General features: G+C 37.2%; 1 protein-coding gene across 1 annotated transcript in view; it reads left to right on the top strand.

Moving 5' to 3' along the window:
- Window positions 1–23,030, top strand: part of ITGBL1 (integrin subunit beta like 1) — a 163,771-nt gene that overhangs the window by 70,759 nt on the left and 69,982 nt on the right. The window contains exons 5-7 of the mRNA XM_009288253.1: window positions 3,347–3,487; window positions 6,232–6,372; window positions 10,449–10,595. Of these exons, the coding sequence (XP_009286528.1) occupies window positions 3,347–3,487; window positions 6,232–6,372; window positions 10,449–10,595 (429 nt within the window). The remainder of the gene's footprint in view (window positions 1–3,346; window positions 3,488–6,231; window positions 6,373–10,448; window positions 10,596–23,030) is intronic.

Raw genomic sequence — 23,030 nt, 5'->3', positions numbered from 1 at the left:
AAGAGGATTATACAAGGTAATTCACTAAGGTAATTTATAGCTTAGTGTGTCTGTCTTCAGTAGAATATAAGAAATGTGCCTGCTTTGTGGCACAGATGAGAGCAAGTTGGAGGACATAAAAAAAACCAAAAGAAAAAAGAAAAATAGATTATTAAGAGTTTTGTCAAGGAAGCAAAAATTAAAAAGAACAATAAAAAAATGTAGGATGAGAACTCAAGCAGTTCAGGAGATAAAAAGGGAAAGGAATAAATGAAGAAAAATTTCATCTGTGATAGGAAAGGCAAGAGAATAAGATGGAGTGAACTCTGCTGATAGATAGAAAAGCAACAAAAATTCAAAAAATTTCATTTCATTATAAGATAGTACCCTGGCAATTAAATATTGTGCAATACACACCATTTATGGCATTATAAATGCTGTTGCCTATGTTACTAGGGAGGCTTGTCCTTGAGCTGGAAGGTGCTACAAATATTTTTCAAGCTATACACATGCATACTGTGTCTGTATGCATACAGGAGGGTTCAGAACTGCTCTTAGACTATTCATACTCTGATAATAGTGCTTGCTCTGTGTGTGTGTATAATGATAGAGAGTACTCGTGTAAAATAACTTTATCTGTCTTTATCCTTGCACAGAGAACAATATAAATTCTATTTATTTAAGTGCCATTGAAGGCAAAAAGAACTTTTTTTTGCATAGGATTAAGTAGGGATTTTAAATGAGGGTAAACAGAGTGGTCCTCTGAAGTCCAAATCCAGGAATAGAGTACAATTTTTCCAGTAATTGCCTAAAATAAAATGAGTGCAGGGCAATAATTTTTATGTGCCAGTGATTCCATTTATATTTATTTGCTTGTCACCATTACATATGGTACCAAATATGATAAAAATTTACCATTTATTTAGTTCCAGTAAATTCTCCTTCTGCTGGTTTTTTTTTTCAGGTTTTTTTCCCTACCTGTGTTGCTGCTGGTTTATATTGTTAGGTTTTTCTTAGCTTTTATTTCTCCTTGTTTCATCCAATGGTGTCATATTCCAAAACAGACCAGATGTAAAAAACTAGTCTTATGTGTATGCAGAAATCGAAGTATGCTGATATAAAAGAACAAAAAAATGTCGCTAGATTGAAGTCTCTAAGGTCTGTGATTCATCAGTATAAAAGCCCTGATACCTTCTGTAAGGTTTGGAGCCTTCTAAAGTAAATATAGGTAAAGAATATAAAACTAGTGGTGTGCTTGACTTGGTTAGGTTGTTGTTAGCTGAAAAGTTTATGCACGTAGGTTATGAGTGTTAGATTTTGTTTTGCTTTCTAACAAACCTCTACAGTACATAACCATATGTTGAACCAGGCCTTATGCAGAAAAAATGGACAGCACATGAACTGAAGGTCAAAGGTACATAATTTCATCACAGAAAAAGCAGACCCCACATGCCTATCGGTTATTGCTTCTCTCCCCCATCCCGATGTCTCCTTTAATACCCTCTATGCGGTCTTTCTTTCTGCAGGATTTCCGCCACAGGAATCATTTAGGTTTATTTATGAAGTAATAAAGAAACAGTGTTCCAACCCAGTTCTGCTTAGCTAGCAATGGCCCCTGGACACTCTCCACAGACAGGCGGGACCTAACCAATGCCTGTTGTACTTTCACGATTTGTGTAGCACCTACTTAGTTGCTACATACCCTTTATTGCCCTTGAAGATATAGACAGATCTTGAAGATTTTAATTGTCTTCAAAGAAAGCCAACTCAGGAGGATCAAACTAATGAAAAAACAAAAGCTTCTGTTTACACACGTTTCTAAAGCCTGCAGCTGTAGGCTGGGATTTTATCCTGGAAAAGCATACAATGCCATGCTGAGATATGGGTAACGTGCATTTTAATCTTTGCACAAGGGGACTGCAATTTTTAAGCAAATCAGTTCTTAGGTAGGGCAGAGTTACAAAGATGCATCAAGCATTTTTCCAGCCTCAGTTGGATTTTGATCAGTCAGTTGACTGTATCACTTTTTATTTAAGGTTACATAAACCTTGGAATCAAGTTGCAGCTTATTTTTAATGCAGTATCATGGTTTCTAGCAAATTAAATTCTGATCCTGATCTTTTTTATCTGAAGCTTTTTTGCTCTAATGGAGTGATTTTGTCTTCAGTCAAGAGCAAGAGGTAGTGGCAAATTGTATCATTTAATTCATATTTATTTGAGGACTATACAAGTGTGAGTGAAGAATGAAGTAGTGATGTTTAAATCTGCAAAAATTGCCAGTAGATTGAATTAATTTACTTCTTCACCATTTTTCCCTTTATTTCTTGTCCACTGTTCAAGAACAACCTTTTGGTAATAAGCATTATTTTATACTTTCTTGTTTAGTTATCTAAGTAAGATGGTATTTTTATCTTCTGTTATTTTTTGACATGTAACCAAACAATTGTAATGAAAATTTCATGTGTAATTGTAAAAACAGGAAAAATTTGTATTCCACAGGTCTCAATTTGCACTCTTGGTAGTTAAGGATATAAGTTGACCAGACTGTGATAGAGACGACCAGGACTACTAAGCTTAACATACCTAGAGGGAAAAAAGGACAAGATCCTGACTTGATCCTTCTAGTAAATAATTAACATGGCTTTAAGATTTATAAGAGTTGCAGCTACTTAATTTAAATGCTTTGTGTCATTGAAGCACATGGCAGAAGTACCTTAGTGGATCAAAATGTTCAGGAGCTGGTTTCATCAAGCCTCAGATGACTCAACTATCTTTTGGGGAGATGTGTGGCTTGTTAAATGAACATCTAAAAGGTTCATTTTACTAATTCTTATCTTTCATGAACTGGTTTATCCGTGTTCAAACATCTTCTTAACAGGTAAGAAGGGAAGCCATATACAATGTAGACAGTTTGTAGTAAATCAAGGTCCCTCTGCTGGAATTATCTGAGGAGTCAAGAACACACAATGCTTTCTTAGACATGCCAAGTACAGTGGGCAAGCATGTCCTATTTTAACATTTAAAGCTGTGTGTAAATTTTAACTGTTACATTTACTGTCTTCCAAATTTACCTGTAAAGTTTCAAAAATTAAGCTTACAAATATAAATATATTGATGTTATTTTCTTAGTGTTTATTGATTAGATCTAATCTGTGATTAAATGAAAATGTTCTAAAATAGGCTTGGGGAAAAGTATAATTCAGATAGCCTTTGTCTTATTTTATGTAGGCATATACGGTCTATAAATTGTTTCTATTTTGAATCTAGCACTAAAAGTTTTTAAAAGAAAAGATCAAAACAGTTAAATTGTTAATGCCTTTTAAAAACTTGCTTCTTTCTCACTGTATAAAATTTGTTTTGGGTTAAGGCCATGGAAAGTGTTACTGTGGAAACTGTTACTGTGAGGCTGGTTGGCATGGAGATAAATGTGAATTCCAGTGTGACATCACCCCCTGGGAGATCAAGAAAAGATGCACATCTCCAGATGGCAAAATCTGCAGCAACAGAGGTGTGTCATTTGCACCTTCCTTCTACGCATATTTATATAGCTTGCTTTTATTTTACAATATGCATTTTCTGCAGTAGGACATAGATTGTGTTTGCTGATAGTTTCTAGTCTGTTCTCACTTATTTCAAATCTGGATATACATTTCCAAGTGAGTGAGAAGATACCTGTGTTTAGGTATAAACTTACGCAAATCCACACCCATTTTTGGATTAAGCTGACCCAAGTTGTTCTCATCCTTCATTTTTGTAGTAAGACCGAGCAGGATAATTTGTTAATACATCTGCTTTGGTGAGAGACCTATCCTGCAAAATAAAATATTAGCAGATTTTTGACTTTGAATGGATTTGTGCTGTAAGGCCAACAGGACTGTATGTCAATTCACTCTTAAAGAAGATCAAGGACCCACAATTGAATAGGGAAAATGAAAATACAAAGCTTTTAGTTTTCACTGCAACCTGAAAAAACAACTAAGAAGGGTTCAGTAACAGCGCTGTGGAATGCATACAGAGCTGGAGAGGTGGACTTCGCACAATATTTCTAACTACATGGGGTTTTATTTGCACAAAGTTCTGGAATTTGAATTTTACCTTATACTTCTGTCTAATTTTGCCATTTTGGAAAAAAAAAATAGCACAAAATAAGGTTGCTTTTCACTAGCTGCTTTGTTTGGCTTCATTGAACAAAGAGTTAAAAAAAAAAAATTATTTTTTTGGCAATAGTCCAGAATAATTACAGTAGAACATAAGCGCAAGTCACATAGGTACCTCTCTTAAACAAGATCTCTAATGACAAAACCTGCTATAGTGAGAACATCTAATTATCCTGAGAGCATTTAGAAAACTCTCTTCTCTTAATTATGAGGAAATTGAAAGATTGGCTCAAATACAGAGACCATGTAGGCTCATTTAGTCTTGGGACTTTAGCAGTAAAAAATTTTCTGTAATTCTGGAAATAATAAATATAGAAGTGGCTTCAGATCAGATGCTTTGTTTGCACCGAGGAAGTAATTTCATGTCAAAGAATTTCTTGTCAAAGCAATTTTTTTATTCAAATTTGAAATTTTAATGTGCAAGTATTTCTTTAAATTTACATTGTAATTGGGGGAAATGAGGATAAATAGCATAGCTGATATTCTGAATAGCTACAAACTCCTATACTAAGGTACATTCTTGGGATACTTCTATATTTTTAGCCTTTCATGTATTTGTGATTTTATCCACATAAAAATTTTGTAGGCTTTTGACTACATAAAGTTGCTTTCCAACATAGTATTTCTACTCTCTTTAGTCCTATTTACCCAGTTTTCTGTGTTTATGGGTGTTCAGTTTCTTGTGATATGGGTGCAGTACATCTTGTCAGTCTTGAGCCTTCTAAAAAATTAAATATTGAGGCTAACCTTGCTGCCCAGCCTCCTTCAGTGCTAAGATGGATAAATTGTTTGTATCTTTCCACCAACTGTCTAGTCAACCAGCTGAGACCAGATGTGAACCTTTAGATTTTTTAAACTTTGGTGAGATGGTGTTTTGCATTCCGATATCCAGGACAGCTGATTCAAATTCACTTTGAAGTTGTTTCTGGGAGGATTCGTCACTCTCCAGAGAGGTGTTTCCTCATTTTCTGGGGTTTTTTGTTTGGTTGTTGTTGTTGGTTTTTTTCTTCTCCTTCAGTAATGTCACTGAATTGTGAAAGTATGAAAAATCAGGTGCAAATTTCTTGAGGGCTGTCTTGGTGGCTTTAGCACTAAACAGGGCAGCAGCTCTTCCTGCTTCATGTAACTGTCATGCATGCACGATTGTGTAGACCTTCTCTCTTTAGAGAATGTGCCCATATCTATATGTACTCTTCAGTCACCCTGCCCTGTTGTCCTCAAATGCATTATATTGTTCAGAGTAATCGGAATAAGAAGACAAAGGCTTTGGTGGAGTAGCAGAAGGTGAAGCTACTCTCCCGGAAATGAACGGCGTGCATCTGTAAGGTTAGGCTGCTTCTTTGTGCCTGTTGGCATCTCAGAAAAAGTAGTGAGCGTACGGCCCTGAAGCATATTCGGATTTCTTAATAAGGAAACTGTCTTTTTTTGTTCTGACTTTTCCTGAGTAAATACGATGTCTGTTCTCTGTATATCAGTAAGGTTGTGCCAAATTAGTATCTCTGTCATATTTCACATTTCCCTTCTTACTGTAAACAACAGGGTGTGGCCCTGAATATTGACTTGGGAAAAGTGGAAAAGTATCATTTTCATGCAGATCTGTGCTGATGTTCTTCTTAGGTAAAGAATGACCTCCTAGACATTTTCAGCTGGATTAGAATTTGGATTCCCTTCTAGTTTAAATGTTTATGCTTTAACAATCATTAATTATCCACTGTGCCCAAGCCCAAGTCATTTAAACTGCATTGATTTTTATTGTCATTAGTGGCAGGGCAAATTACTGTTGATGTCAAAGATTTACGATTGTTCTGTGCACTACATTTTTCTGTTGATTCCTAACAAGGATCGACAGCAAAAAGAAACTTGAACAGGAAGCCAACTTGTTTGTATAAAGTATTACTACTAAATAATCATAGAAGGTTTTAAATCATAGAAGATGAGCACACACTCGTGATTAACACTTGCAGCTTTGAAACTGCACTCCTGTGAAAGCAGAAAATTCACAAGTGTAAATTCCTGTAATCAAACTGCTATTACTCTAAATTGCTCAGTTAATCTTCTGTCTCTGCCTCTCTTTTTTTCTTTTTCTCTTTCCTAGGCACGTGTGTATGTGGAGAATGCACATGCCATGATGTGGACCCAACTGGTGACTGGGGAGATATTCATGGAGATACTTGTGAGTGTGATGAAAGAAACTGCAAAGCAGTGTATGATAGATATTCTGATGACTTCTGTTCAGGTAAGGAATATATATAAAAGGAACTTATGTGTAGTTTTATAACAAAAGCATCCAATTGGTCTGATCTTGCTCTTCCTTAGTGCTCCAATTCTCATTTTCCTAGCTTAAAATATACAAAGCTTTAGCTGGTTTTTTTTGGGAGTGGACTTTTTAAATGTGTTGTCCAGCCACACATCACTGACTGTACATCTTAGATACTTTCACCTTCCTTTTTTCTTCTACTTGTACTTCAGAGCATTATATTCAAATTAGTTAACATCCATCCAGCCATCCAAGGTTTGCAGTGTACATAGATTGATGCTCCATGTATCAACTAACAAAAGCTGAGATTCCGAGTGAGACCTTGCATACAATTTTGTATAGTTATTGATAAAGATGCTAATGCTGGGCAGGAAAGAAGAACTTTGATCAATACACAGCATGCAATTTGTACACAGGAACTTTGCAAAAACAAATGAGGGTGGTTTCAAAGGGACTTGACAGATTACAGGTTGTCAGATCTAATGCGTCCTGTAGAAATCTGATCTGGCCTAATTAATAACAGGAAGAATGCAGTCACATCAAGGAAAATAATGATGTGGTATATTCTCCTCCTATTACTAGAATGAGACATCCATCATAGAAAGATCATAGGAGTTGTCTGTAATAGGGAGAGAAGGCTGAAACAAACACGATACATAAAATTCTTAGCCTCTTCTTTGCCTGTTATAAAGGTGAAAGGTTTCTCAACTGTTGTGGGTTTTTTTTTTAATAAATATTGATGAATCACTAGCTAATAAAATGAGGAAAAAAAAGAAAGAAACATTTCTAAAAAACTTCAGTGAATTCATTTGCTTGTTATTGTTTCAGCCACCTACAAATGTTATATAAGTTTATTTAATTAATAAGCTGGAAGGATGTAGAACTGCAGTCATGAGAGCAGCAGGAGGATTGACTTTGGGATGTTGTCAATTTTTGAATGTATTATTGTGTTGCTGAGTATGTTTTTAGCACTCAGGGACTGATCAAAATGTCAGCATCAGCTAAGGAATACAAAGCTAAAAAACAACATGGTAAATGTGTTCTGTAGTTAAGGGTGAACACTGGAGTTTCAAACCTCATTAGATTAAAGCAAACCTGGGGCATCTACAGCTAATGCTGCATCACTGAAACAGGGCTTGAACTCCCTCTTTCCTGGACATTATTGCCATTGCTGCTGCTGCTGCTGCCCAGGGTGGTAACGGTTGTAAGAAAGCAGAGTGTAAGAAGGTACGGACAGTTACAAAGGAGCTGGGGGGAAGATACTGCCATTTGACATTGGATCAAGGACTGGTACAGTGTTCTTCATTACACAGACATAACTGTAAATGACCAAACCTTACGAAAGACACAGAAGGAGGTACTCATATGGCTTGCTTGATGTAAATAAAACTCATGTTGAAGTGTAGCTTAGTTTTTCTATCTAATCAGCAAAAATTTTAGTACTACTTCTTATTCTTATGTTTTAGAAAAGCCTAATTTAGCCTTAGCTGGTCATCCAAGTATTCATTCCTCAAATAGATTGTGCAAAACTCTCCATTTTCACATGAAGCAGTGTGAACAATGTCTTACAGTCCTGCTGTTTAGTCCTGTTTCGGAAATGGGCAAGGTGCATAAGTATTAATTTTGGTTTATTGCGGTAGATGGACAGAATCTGCAATTAAATCAAAGATTTACTAGCAGAATTGTAACTGGACAGCTTTTTTATTTGTTTATGTGAAATAAATTTACTTAGTGCACAAAGTGTGCACGCGTTAGGTCTTTCTGCAAAATATCTTCATTTTTCTCACAATTATTTGTAAATTGATTTAGGATGAATCCAAGAGGGATTAGTCAGATTAGGGAAAATAATCCAGCTCTCTTAAAATCTACATCAAACGGAGCTTGCTGCTGCTGCTGCCCAGGGTGGTAACGGAGCCGATACAAAACTTTTCCTGTCTTGTTCTGCCTACTTAATAGGTACAGACAGGAAATCACATTGTCCTGAGTAGCAGGTTGAAATGATAGGAAAGCATGTTTATGTGTAAAGAGTTTTACTGTAACTGAATGAAATGCTATGTTTATTTCATAAACTACAAATGACAGGAATTGACAGCCCTGCTGTGAGGATTTAACATCACACAACAACAGCTCCCTCCAGAAGGTTCATATGGCTTGGGGTGACTGTCAATTTGCAGTACCTCATATGGGCAACCGTATGCCTTCTTTTAACATCTGAAGTGCTGTTCAGTATGTTTCTGAATGATTTTCTTTCAGAGGTGTTCACAACATTAAAGTGATTCTCTTCCTTTAAGGAGAGAATAGCTTTCGTGACTTAACGTAGAAAGAAAAAAAGCTTCCACAAGAGAATTCCTACATTCACACATCTCATTAGCTCCTTTGCTGTGGCTCTAGCAAAGAAAATACTATGTGAAAGAACATCATCCTCTCGTAAGTATCTATCTGGATCAGGGAACATATGTCCAAGTCGCAACCTGTCAGCAGGTACACATGAAAACAAGGGACAGAATCATAGAATCATAGAATGGTTTGGGTTGGAAGGAACCTTAAAGATCATCTAGTTCCAATCCCCCTGCCATGGGCAGGGACACCTTCCACTAGATCAGGTTTCTCAAAGCCCCATCCAACCTGACCTTGAACACTTCCAATGACGGGGCATCCACAACTTCTCTGGGCAACCTGTTCCGGTGTCTCACCACCCTCACAGTAAAGAATTTCTTCCTAATATCTAATCTAAATCTACCCTCTAAACAAGAGGAAGCCTTTAATGCTTTTCAAGGAAAACAAATAACTAATGTAAATAAAAGTTATTCTTGTGAAATTAATAAGACTTGTATTCTGGGAACTACTTTGATAACTCGTAGAATGCTTGCTTCCTCCCATTTTCTCCTTGTGAACTGACAAATGCATATGTTTTAGAAATATAATATAAGCCAGTCTTAAAATGCAAGTACGGTTAGAAAGAGATATAAAATCTGTGTTGCTATGGTGTTCAAGAAGAACCTGGATAGACAAGTGGATGTCAGAGCAATGCTTTGGGGTCCTATGTCCAGTGAATGATGACTATGTGAAAATTGTGAGAGAAGATCTAACCTGCTGTCAGAGCTCATGAAAATAAATATTTGATTTTGTGGCAAGGAATCTTTTTGCTGATGCTCAAGCTTTCCTCATCCAGTGCAGGGAACATTTTTTATTGCCAGAATCCCACTGCTTTATGCAAAGAGCATTAGGCTCATGATGAAGTGAGCTGGGCAATTAGCTTGTTTTTTCTTGGTCTGGCTATGTTAGCATTCATATAGAGGAAATAGATTGTTTGGATGGCTTTCCAGGTTAAGTTCTCAGGAGGGATTCACCCCTAACTTCTTGGCTGTCATTTTTTAAAGAAACTTTCCAGAAAAGCTTCTATGGAGTTCAGTTGCTTTTCCTCACCACAACTTGCACAGTGAAAGTTGCATTTATGTTGCTATGTTCAGACACGGTCAGGAAGAGTCAAGTTAGCTAATGAGATACCAAAACCACATCCAACTGCCCTATTGAAATGAGAATTGATTATGTCCAATATTTTATTATTTACACATCACTATTTAGTAGAAGGCACTGGTTTGAGACTTGGAATTGGTGTAACATTGCTTGTCTCTAGCGGATCACGTTGATTGCAAGTAGATAAAAGATGGTATTGATATATCACTTAGAGAACATGCTGCAACTGTGGTAGAAAAAGAACATAAAGCTAAATAAAATATTGCCTTATGATGGCCCCAGTTTTCCAGACAGTGGTGAAATGTGTATTTGTAACCTCTTTTCCACCCTTTTGCATGAGGAGCATGGGTCAAGTGGCAAAACATCCCTTAAGAAAAAAAAATAAAAGGAAATATGGCTCAAGTGGAATGATAGACCAGTGCTATTTTCAGAAAAAAGTAGAAGTAGTGAATTGATTGTATTTTTTGCCAGTCTGATTATTTAATGAAACCACAACTTTGATAAAGTTCATCTAATTGTGAGATTTTAATACCTATCATAAGTATGGAGGCTAATCTTTAATTGTATTCATTGTAAAGGTCATGGACAGTGTAATTGTGGAAGGTGTGACTGTAAGGAAGGATGGACTGGGAAGAAGTGTGAACATCCACGTTCTTGTCCATTGTCAGTTGAGGAAAGTGCTAAGAAATGCCAAGGAAATTCTAATTTACCTTGCTCTGGAAGAGGTAAGCACATTTCTGGAAGAATTTTCATGCCCTTTAAATGTACTTCCATTAAAATAATTTTTACAGATGTCCAGCGTTACTAGTACTGAAAAATGTGAACTTCCTTGGCTTACTGTGCATGAATCACAGCTGCATAACTTGTGAGTTATGAGAAGGGAGGAGAAGAATACAAAAGTTACCTATTTTTCCTGTCGTCTAGTGCTTTGTATTTTATTCTATATATCTCAACATTTGTTTTGGAGGTTTTCAAGGATGCTTTGAAGATTGCTGCAGTTAAGTCTTTACTAAAGATGCATGAAAAATATGAATTATTGCATATTCTGTGCATTCTTTGACAAAACCAGCATGAGATTTTCAGCCTGTGTAGAATGTGGCACCATTGTGATAAGAGCTATTCAGATTTACACTGCCTAAGAACCTGCGAGTGCAGGACTAACTTCTAAAATGCAGTTGTTCTTCAGTGCAGTTTGCTAGTTAGCCACTGGCTTTTCATTTGAAAGCATTTCTTTGTGACACCGTAGCCTTTTCAAAAGCTTTGACAAAAAAAAATTTACTAAGTCATACATTACAATTGAAATACACATTGCAAGAAAAAGGAAAATTTTCTCAGAGGGAAAGGACTTGCTAATTTTCATCTGTCACTGTGTGAAATGTGGTTTTCTGCGGAGAAGAGAGAAAAGTAAATATGAGACAGACTTTCGCTAGAACTGGTAATTGAAGTTGTTATGAATTATGCCCACTTAAGTATTTGCTGCAAAAGGTCTAAAATTACTCTTGAATTATTACATTTGACCCTAAATGTAATTTCATTTGCAATTTCTTCTTTCACTAAAGCTATCTAACATGGTCAAAAATTGTAGGCTCTCCACCCAAGCTAGCACTGTGATATTTGTATTTTTCTCCCCCTGTAAATGTGTAGCGGCTCATAACTTAGTAAATGCAGCATTAGCTGTATCTTAAAAGAACTATGTATTAACAGATTGTTGCTTGCTGTTTTCTTAATTAAGCTACAGTTTTCCAGTGAATTACATCTCTCTTTTCTTGCTAAAAATTCTCAAAGGAATTTTTGGCTACAGGTTAGGTGAAACATGGGCATCTGTAGAGAATTAACTGCATTTTATTGTTCATGATTGCAAGAATTATAACTAAAAGAAAGGAGTGTTGACATTTTATTTATTTATTTATTTAATACTGGCTCACTCTTTTCCTGTTCTCATTGGATGCTGAATGTCTATTCTCTCATCTGCTTCGCTAGGAGTTGTGTGTCTTGAGCATTTGGAGTCAGTTCTATGATTTAATTGCATTGTGCACTATGAGAGTCAAATGACAGAGAAAAGAATGACAGTCATAAAAACAAGTTTAATTTGAATAAAAATACAGTCTTACGTTATGGAACATATTGTTCTATTTATATTTTAAATTTTGAAAAGTTTTATTAAGCGTAGTGAGAAGAGTGAGTTTAAAGATTTCAATATTAATGGCAATAATTCTATCCTCTTGACTTTCTGAAAAAAACACCTGAGTATTAATGTTGGCAGTGCTTTCCTGTTGAGATACTAGCAGTGAAATAAGTCCCTTTCAGGTGAGTTCATTCGACTGAATGATCTGTTGGTCAAAATTTTCAAATAAAGTACAAGCAGTATCTATTGGAACAAAAGGCTTAATTGATAGCGGCTTTCACTGAACTTGCTTTGACTTCCAAACAAGAAGAGACTACCAAGGTTTATGAGGACTGCAAATGGCACAGATGTGGATCTAGGACATGGTGTGATAGACAGCTGCTGTAATGAAGGAACAAGAGATTCCGCATCCCATGCTTGAAAAAAATTCCCATGAAAACTGTCATTTTAAAATGGAATGTGGTATCTTGTTTTAGTTCTATGAACAATTTTGTTTAGGAAATTGGGAGAGAAAAGGAGAAAAAAGATTTTAGTCTAATCTTTAATTTACTGGGTAGCGTATTTTTTTACCCTGGACTCCCTGGATTTCCCTTTCTTCCATCATATTTTAGATAGAATAAAAAATGTGAGAAAGTTCCTGTACTGCTGAAGTGATGTAGGTGTTTAGTTCCTATGAAAAATTGTCATTGGACTCGCACAGTTAAATTCTTTGGTCTTTCATGACCCAATATGTTTGTAATATTAAATTTTCATACAATGTACCGGGTTTTTAAATAAATGTACCCAAATTTTTATTAGTTACCTTTAAGGCAAATTATGTTCCTACATAGGCAGAAATAGAGAAAGCATCAGCAATGCAAACTAAGAGAATTGTCACGTGCCACTCAGATCCTGAGAATCCCAGGTTCCCTTAACTATAAGTCACGTAACCTCAGCAAGAGAAAAAAAGATATAGGAAAAAAATTAACAGTGAAAGAAAGCATTTTTAAGTAAAGTGTTTAATATATCAGGGGTACATGAAAGCTGTGTTAAAAATTTGAGAGAATTAAAAGGAAGTTATGAAGAACAGGACCTAATTAGATAATCAGTATCTATAAAATGCTATAGATTACAATTTCTCAATCTGCATTTCGCTCTCCTAAGAGTAGATGAAGCAGTGAACTTTTATTCTAGACTGTAATTTCCTTCGTGATTTTCCCTGGTCACTCAACGGGAATGACAAGCTGTTTCATGGGTGCTGGTCAGCATGTGGGGAGAGCAGAGATGCTGCCAAAACTATATTTCACCATGGTCTTATATTTCTTAGCTGCTTCAGTAGGTGAAGGAGAGAGAAGGCTTTATATTGACATGCTGAGCAGCAAGTGAGAATGTCTACATTCTCAAATGACGTTATAAAGGCAGAGGAAATATAAATCCCCTCAGTTACATCGATCAGGCTGTCTTTACCTTCAGTAGTTCTTGTTATATATAATGGGAGAGAAGGATCAGATGAAAATTTTGGGAATTCAAATACACTATCGCTAGGTACTTTCCAAAAATTGCTTTCCCTACAAAAGCACATTGAGGAGGAGCGGAGATTCTAGCCAGCTTCATTCATATAAAGTGAATAATTCCTTCCACACTTTTATTCCTGAGAGTGGTTTTTTTACTTGCTGCATGACTTTTCACTATAGATGTAATACTTTCATAGTGAAAGCCTGTCCCTTTTAAGAACACACTGTACAACAAGACAAGTGTCAGAGATAAAGGAAAAGACACACCAAAAAATCCTTATGGTAAGAAATAGAGATACCATATTGTTGTTAGGATTAAGGGACAAGACAAACCATTTTCTCTATAAACTGCACATCACTCACTTGAGTTTCCCCTTAGGGCAAAAAGCAGATTTCAAAATAGCTACAAAAAAAAAGCCTTCAGGAAGAGAACTGAAAATAAAAAGAGTAGGTTTTGAGAATAATAGATGAAAGCTTTTTTTTTAATAATCTTGTTCTCATCACTTACCCTTAGTGAAGGCAGCCATCCCATGGCAGTGATCCAAAGGCAGATAAATGACAAGTCTTCTTATTGGTAGTGTCTTTTACCATTTTAATCTCTTTTCTATAACTGCTTTTATTTATTTGTCATATGGAGAGAATGAAATTGTTTCTTTGTCTGTGAAATTCCCCCTTACACTTGCGCTCTCGCATTGGCTATTTGAAATATGAAGAGTTGTTTTGATTTTGTACTGAAAAAGATTTTTGTTGTTTTTGCAAACTCTCCTAAGTCCCATTTTCAAAATATTAAATTCATGAGTTCAAAAGCTGTATGGCCTTTTGAAAGTTCACTGACAGAGTTACTTTACAGTAGCTTCACTGTTTCTTCTCTATTTAAAATTATCAGATGTTGGCTGACTTAGTGAAAGAGCAACAGTGCTCAATGCATTCTTAAAGCTTCCTTGTGGTGAACTGAGACAGTGAATCAATCCCTTGTGTTCAGTGCTGGATTCTGTCATGCATAATGCTAGTCTGCGGGATACCATCTCCTGGAGTCTGGAAACAACGCTGAAGGATGAGGGTCAGTGATGACCCCAAAGAGCAGTGCCATTGGCCAGTGGCTGCTGTGAAGTCCCAATCCTTTTTGGGATATCTTGGCTGTATTATTGTATAATATACAATTTATGCTGCTCTGAAACAGCTCATCAAAGCCTTGGCTGATACAGGAAATGCTGTAAATTCCTGTTATTACAATAGTCCATGATATGGGGAAGGAAAGAGAAACACACATGGAATAAATCATATCTGTGTACTGACAAGAGTGGATGGAAACTAGATAAAACGATACGTGCTAAACAGGTACCTAAAAGTAGGTGTAACTATGCAATTATCTTCTGACCTTTGTGAAGGCTTACATGACTGATCATAAATATGACATAAAACATTCAGCTTGGAAACAATTTCTGGGGTTAGATCATCAACTACTATAGCTTCATATAAACCTTTGGATGACATCATTCGGTATATCTTCAAGATTTTTAAATCTACACAAACTGTAATATAGTAATGCCAATCTGATCATCTCTCCAACAGGTAAGTCTCGATAGATAGGTATGATGCCTTAAAAGGGCTGAAGGGCTGCTGGTGGCATGTGCCAGATCATGAGAGCTAGTTCTGTGCTATTACCACTGGAGCCTTATTTACTATAGTTTTGTGTCCTCACGGTCCTGGTTCTTTTGTTCTAAGTGCAGTTATTAATTAAAGACTTTGGGGTCCCCCTCTAGTATGATATTGCCAAAACCAATCAACCAAAAAAATTTCGTATTTCTATTAGGTACCTGTAGAAAAACATTGTTTCTAAAGCCTATTGCTTGTTGACTTAGTAAAGGAAGATGATAGTAGAAATTGCCATTTGAATAATTCACTATACTTTATATATGACAGGATGGGGTTAGAGCAGAAAAGTGTAAACAATCCTAAGGCAAAATCTAGGCTACTATCCCTGCTACCAGCTCTTTATTGCAGCCTCTTATTATGCAAATTGCACTGTTTAATTGAAGTGTAAATTACTCTAATGTACATCATCTCTGAATTTGGCCTGCTGTTTTCATTCATTTTGCATGACCCCTGCATTCTGAAGGAGGTCTTAATTAAAGCACTGTAGTAGACAGCCTGGCAGCAAGTCGTGTTGTTAGCTGGTGTAACAAGAACAGAACATAAATGCGAGTCATGCGTCACATCTCTAGCTTTCACCTCATCAACTTTGAGACTGAGCTCCGTGTGCTTCAAGCAGAGAGGCACTCTTACTATACTAGTACTTTAGTGCCAAATGAGATGGCATAACAGTATTTGTTGTACAATTTGGTATACCCTTATATGTTGGACTGGCACTCTGAACTCCCCTTGTAGTCTGTTGAAGTCTAAGAGAAAAAATACAGATAAATAGTTGCATCACACTCCTCCTAGATTTGTCTATCAATAGTTCAGATCACTGATTTTAAACTGCTTCTCTGATTCAGGCTCTGTGTGAGCCTATCTCTCTGTTAATTGATGCAGGATCCTCTGGAAGCTGCCTTTTGTTAGGAAAGCCAATTTGGAACTGCTGAGAATATTTCACCTTTTTCTATTTCCGATTATTTAAAATATATTTATCTTTTTTTTATCACAAAGCATTCAGGAGCTCAATACTTTAGTATTTCTCTGTAGAGAAAGCTACTTATTTGTCAGTGACCCACTTACAGCACTCCTGGCTATTGTTTTTGCCTTTTACTGTTGTCTTTTTGGGGAGACAGCAAGTAGGGACAGAGGAACCAAGGAAGGACTGTAAATCAAGAGAACATTTTATTTCTGCAGTGAGCCCATACTTGCAGTGCTTATAACTCAGTAATAAATAAATGGTTCAGGAAGTACTTTGTTTCTGCGTAAGTGCTTTTTTAATCTGTTCTGGTAGAATCAGGGTGTGCTGGAAGTTGTCTGTTTCTGAGATGTAGGTGAAACTGCAAGAGTGAAGTAATTCACAAAAATTTCTGTAACAGAATTTGTTAATGTTCTGAAGCTTCCCACTTGTTTTCCCAGTGAGAAGTTTGAGAAGAGGTAAAGAACAAAGGAAAAGTAACATATCTCTTTTAGGATGATACTTAGGAATTAGGGCTGTGGGATAAAAGCCCAGTATAACAAAGGAATCTTTAAACCGTGGCGTCTATGGCTGGCAGAGTAACAACCATGGATGCCACTTCGCAATGCGAATAACTTGACATGCTCTTTTTCAGTATAGCATTTTTTGATTTAAATATCTTTTATTTTATTCTCACCAGTAAGAAAGGCAGTGTAGGACAAAAAAAATTCTGATGTTTAAATTGATATGCAAGAGGCAAGCAAAATTATTTATACATGATATATTTATGTAATTATTTATATATGCTATATTTATGTAATTATTCATATGTAATATATTCATATATAATTATTTCTTATGAGTGTGGTAGGTGTCTGCTACAGACCACGTGATTAAGAAAGGATGTAAATGAATCCTTCTTTAGATAGCTGAAGGAAGCCTCAAGATCGGAGGCCTTGCTAATCACAGGCAATTTCAGTCACCATGATATCTGCTGGAAGATCAGGATAGCTCAATGCAAGTAATCTAGCAGATTCTTCCCACATCTCTCAAGCCCCTGAACCTCAAGGCAGGGACTGAGAGAATGAAATCCCTCCCATTGTAGGAGAAGACCAGGTTCAAGATCACCTGAGGAATCTGAACATATGCAAGTCCATGGGACCCGATGAGATGCATCCCAGGGTCCTGAGGGAACTGGCAGATGTAGTTGCCAGGCCACTCTCACTCATATTTGAAAAGTCATGGCAGTCAGGTGGAGTCCCCAGTGACCAGAAGAAGGGAAACATTACACCCATTTTTAAAAAGGGTAAAAAGGAGGACTCTGGGAACTACCGACCAGTCAGCCTCACCTCTGTGCCTGGTAAGATCATGGAACAGATCCTCTTGGAAGATATGTCAAAGCATATGGAAGACTGGGAGGTTAGAGAGACAGCCAACACGGCTTCACCAAGGACAAATCGTGCCTGAGTAATCTAGTGGCCTTCTATGATGGAGCGATGGCTTCAGTGGACGAGGGAAGAGCTATGGATATCATCTACCTGGACTTCTCTAAGGCCTTTGATATGGTCCCCCCCCAACATTCTTGCCACTAAATTGGAAAAAGATGGGTTCAATGGATGGACTGTTAGATGCAAGAGGAATTGGCTGGATGGCCATGTCCAAAGAGTTATAGTCAATGGCTCGATGTCCAAGTTGAAATCAGTAATGAGTGGTGTCCCTCAAGGGTCTGTACTGGGACCAATACTATTTCATATCTTCATCAACGATGTGTACAGTGGGACTGAATGCACCCTCAGCAAGTTTGCAGATGACACTAAGCTGAGTGGTGCAGTTGATATGCTTGAGGGAAGAGATGCCATCCGCAGGGACCTTGACATGCTTGAGGAGCAGGCCAATGTGAACCTCATAAAGTTCAGTAAGGTCAAGGGCAAGGTCCTGCACCTGGGTTCGGGAAATCCCCAACATCAATGCAGACACAGGGGATGAATGGATTGAAAGCAACCCTGTGGAGAAGGACTTGGGGATACTGGTGGATGAAAAATTAGGTATCTCCGTCCTTGGAGATTTTCAAAACTCTGTGGCTCACAGCCCTGAACAACCTGCTGTAATAGGACTGCTCTGGGCAGGACTTTGGGCTAGTTGACCTCTGGAGGCCCTTCCAACATAGACAATTCCATGAGTCTATGATACAACCTGTGTACAAGATATCTTATAGTCAATCAGCTTTGACTTCTTCTGCAATTTTGAAGAGGTTGGGATACAACTGTGTAACTGTCCATTCTGTGGAATGTGTTATTTCTAAGTACGTCTTTGCTGTTTTTAAAGTTTATATACTTCAGAGAGTAGAAACAATCCTATAGAGTAGCTGGAACACCTAGCGTGACCATAGAACACCTACAGCTGCAACATTTGAAAAGCAACCAGTTGTCTTTGTCATATGTCAGTCCTCTTCATCATATTAATGGCTATTAAATCATAGCATGTAGCTTCACCTATCAGGAAATAACAGCAAAATAAGTGATCCACGCACAGATTAGTGCCAGCCATTTTGTTTCAGAATTTTGAAACCTGGCATGTGTGTTACAGTTCAGCTTTGCATTCTTTCTGCTTACTGGTTAGAAAAGTAAAGGGGTGTGTTCCCTTGCTTTTTTTCAATCATTCAGCTCAGCTTTATCTTTTCTCTCTGATATCTCCAGAAAAAATAAATCAGTGTGCAAATGCTTTATTGGCAGCTGTTAAGAGACGAGATTCTACATTGTGCCTCCACCGGTGACAAGGGAGATAAAATGCAGCAATACATTTTTTGTACTCAGTGGGCCAATCTGCACAAGCCCACTAGCCAGCCAGCTTGTGTGGTTTTGTTTCTAATGAGCCGTATGCTTATTGGAGTGTATTTGGAGGCATGAGTTTAGGTAGGGTTAATCTGATGGATAAGAATGGGTAGGGTACAGAAGGCACAAATCTGTAAAAAATTAGACTTACTCATTTCACAGCTCAGGGAAAAATGTGTTTTTCTGATGGCTGTGAGCATTAACCACAAGATCCCTCTTATTCTCTCAGTCAGTGCTTCTGAAATACTACCATCTCTGGACACAATGCAAATTTCCTTTTGTATGTGATGTGGTCTTCCTTGTTCTTGTTCCCTTGATTGTAATTCTTCCTCCAGCAGACAAAGAAGACCTCTTTCATCTGTGAAAGACATCTGTGAAAGAACTTGAAGGCCAGGACTGCCTTCTCTCTGACAGCTAATTATCTTCTGTACATAGTCTCTTCTGTATCCCAGTCTTGCTTAATTGTTCTTAGCCTGTATCTTCCCATTTTCAATTGGTGGGAGTCTCTCTTGCCGTTTTCTAAATGGCAATACTCAGTGATTGTTGGTGTGTTTTTTGACATAGTTGGCCTTTTTTTCAGGAACTCCTGTTATTTCAAATTGTTTGAGCTTGGCTTCTTGTTTAGCAGAGCAGGGAACATAATACAGAAGGCAAACTGAAAAAAAAATTAATAATGTATTTACCTTATGTCTCTATAATATAAAAATCTCAGCATTGAAATTGTTATCTGGAAAAAGAGTATGTGAGAAATAATAGTTTTGCCATAGTGTTGTGTGTGAATTGGGGTTAAACTTTCAATAGTAGTGTTCTCTTTACATTCCACTGAGATGTATATCTGTAGATGATGCATATATCTTAGAAGGATTCACCGTATATTAATAAGATGTAATAGATCATAGTCTTAAGTTACCAGGCCAACTTATGCTGTTTACAACTGAAAGAACATGGTTAGTATTCAAAAAGTTCAGGCAAAGCTTTGCATAAGTGGATACTTGCAAGTGCTACGCTTTGCAGCAGGCTGGCAATTTTGGAACATTTCCCTGTAGTGGATTGCTGTAATTATCATAATTGCCATTACCTAATCAAAGAATGGACTGACACTCCTTTGTGCTAGACTTCCTCTGAATCTTTTGTCTAGTTTGTCTCTTTCATTTGATTGGATAGTGACCTGCATATAGACCTGCAACACATCAACACCTTTGATGGATGGTATGTGCTTGTAGAGTCTAGAAAGGGAATATATTGTTGTCAATACTAGATGGAGAAACTGTATACACTTAAGCAGTAAATCCTGATAGTCGGAGGTTTGTGGTAAAATTTCTTTCATTTCTGCTGAAGGATGCCTAACAAACATTAAATATACTTGCTGTTTTGATATACTGAAATAATTTGTAAGGAGGTAGAACATAAGCTGTTCGTTCCAGTCAGAGAAGATATAACCAATTAAAATTAACAATAAGTTTAAAAGTAGATTAGATTTTTGCTGCTCTGAGTTGTCATCCGATTTTGGTTCACTTCAAAAATGATGTCTGACCTGAAGTCAGGATTTATCAATGTCTTGAGTACTTGCAGAGATATGGGAATTATTCACACTGCCGAAAAAATTATTCATTGAAATGTGCAAGGGTAGTTGTATGAAGGAATGTTTATGCAATGCATACAACATGAGAGAGAGCTGCAGGTTCATTTTACATTTGTGGAAGCATAGCAGCTGTTTTAAATGAAAGTACCTTTAAGTACCTTTTCTCTTACAACTTTGGCATATCAAGTAATTGTAGTTTGATCACAGTAACAGGAGACATTCCAAAAGAATCTCTGATAGGAAAAAAGAAGCAATTGAGAGGTGTGTACATGTTTATATGTGAGAGCTGATTAGATTTCACAGCTTGTTGACTAGAACAAATACCTGATATAAAGTCATGAAGTTGTACATTGCAGCAAAAAGTGAGATGAAGGCCTGTATTATCCAAAATTTTTACTCATCCCCAGAATAAATGCGTGTATATTGAAACATTACTGCATGAGTCAGCTTGCATTTGGAAATGCAGAACTGACTGGTGTATGCATAACAGAGCATTTTTGTTTACCTGTACAGCTGCCTACAGGGGGGAAAAACAAAGTCAAGTCATCATGTTAAATATATGCTAGCTATTGTAAACACAGTAGAATATTCTGGGTGAGGTTCATCTCTTGAATTTGTCTAGATGTCAAAATGTGAGATACTTCAGCCTTTGTTTTCAGTGGAATGATAGTACCTCTAAATCGGAGGCAATTTGCCCATTTCTTCTATATTTCTGTGTTACTATAAGATGAATTGTCATCGTTCATACTTTTCCCTGCTGTCCTTAAAGAGAATGACTATCAGGCTAACCTTCAGATGCCTGCATTTGGGTTCTGTGAATCCCACCAGTTTATGCAATTATTTACCCCAACTGTAATGTTTTACTACAGTATAAATAAAATGAATAGAAGTCTGCGTGGGCTGGAGCAAAGAACCTCTGCTGTGATATGCAGATATGAGTCCTTTTTCTGAATGTCTTGTTATAGCTTATGGAGTGTTTTGAGCTGCCTTAGCAGTGACTAGCAAATTAAATAGTGCTATGGATCATCCCCAGGCACCGCAGCGTGCTTGCCTGTAATGTCAGATTGTTAGAATAGTCACTGGCCCACTTTTGCCCTGTGCCAGCTAGTATTCTTTCCAAACAATTCCTGCTTATAGTTCAGGAATTAGCGTGGGCTAGTGGCTGGTCCCAGTAGGCAGTCTGGATGAGGCCACCTTCGTGAAAGACAGCATGGTAGTACGGATGCCAGTTCTTCCACGCCAATTGGCCTCAATGCCAGGGAACAGTCCCAATCTCATTTAACTGACTAGTAAAGATACATCTGTCAAATACTGTACTGTTGTTATAGTAATGAAGATTGTCCTTCTTTCTGCACTGTGGTTGGTGTGGTATCTATGTAGCCCACAGGAAAAGATGAAAGAAAGAAAAGAGTTTCCAGCACACCTTGCCAAGGACCCATTGCCTACTCTGAAGCTGTTACCTGCTCTGTCCCTTCTCCAAGACAGCAGCTTGTGTAAAATAAATGGATCAGTGCTGTCCCAAAATTGATTTTGTATAGTGTGACAGGAGATTAATAGATTTCCAGGTTGACTGAGTAGTTTGATTTCTTCCTTCTTTTGTACTTCTTTTATGAAATTTTTTACTTAAAAATACCTTAAAGGCCCTGAAAATTCAAATGGAAGAATTTTTTTAAGCTGAAAACTGTTAAGAATTGGAAGTGTTCAGACTTTTGGTGAAGACCATGACACATTGTTTTCCAGAATTTGCTTTTTGGAAAGGAAGCCTGGACTTCATGGCATAATTTTAGAAGTCCAACTTTCCATGGTACAAAAATGACACCCCACCCTTTTTCTTAACTGGATTTAGACCTGACCAGGTTCTAGCCTAATCAATGCTTACTTGCTTATCTGCCTCATAGTTTCTTGTTTGAGGAGTTCGTTATTTCTCTTCAAGTATTTTGGTACGTTATGCTTATGGTGCAAAAACTTCTTTAAATTCTGTAAGGGAGAAAGCTATTAAAAAGCTATGCAAACTTTATTTTTCTGATAGGCAAAAATAATCTTGCATGTTTATATAAATAGTTATGTTCTGCTTTAGTTAAATTCTAAAGTGCTGTTTGCCAACTTTGGATGAAGCACTGACTGATACATTAGAGATGCAGGTATTTGTAAGAATCAGAAGACTATAAAAGTAATTTATTAAGTCAGTGAACCTCATTTTCAAAGTATGTAGGCTTTCGTATCAGGAACAAAAGTCCATCTTTTTTTAGCAAAGTAACTTTAAGAAGTTAATAAATTTAGCAAATGCTGAATTTAAATCAACATACTGAATCAATTAATTATCAATTAATTAAATCAATTATGAATCAACATACTGAATTTAAATCAACAACTTAGAAGAGCAGCCCCAGGGAGCGCGAGCGACCCGGAGCACGGCGAACAGGGCGGGCAAACAGGACGTGGCGCGTCAGAAGGGCGTGGCGCGGCAGTTCCTGCAGGCAGGGCGTGCAGGGAAGGCGAGCGAGCAGGGCGCAGCCCCGCTCCCGGCTCCAGAGGC

This window comes from Aptenodytes forsteri, unplaced genomic scaffold (assembly GCF_000699145.1).
Source record: "Aptenodytes forsteri isolate BGI_AS27 unplaced genomic scaffold, ASM69914v1 Scaffold123, whole genome shotgun sequence".
NCBI classification, from domain to species: Eukaryota; Metazoa; Chordata; class Aves; order Sphenisciformes; family Spheniscidae; genus Aptenodytes; species Aptenodytes forsteri.
The sequence above is the reverse complement of the archived record's forward strand: the minus strand, read 5'-3'. Positions and strand labels throughout refer to the sequence as shown.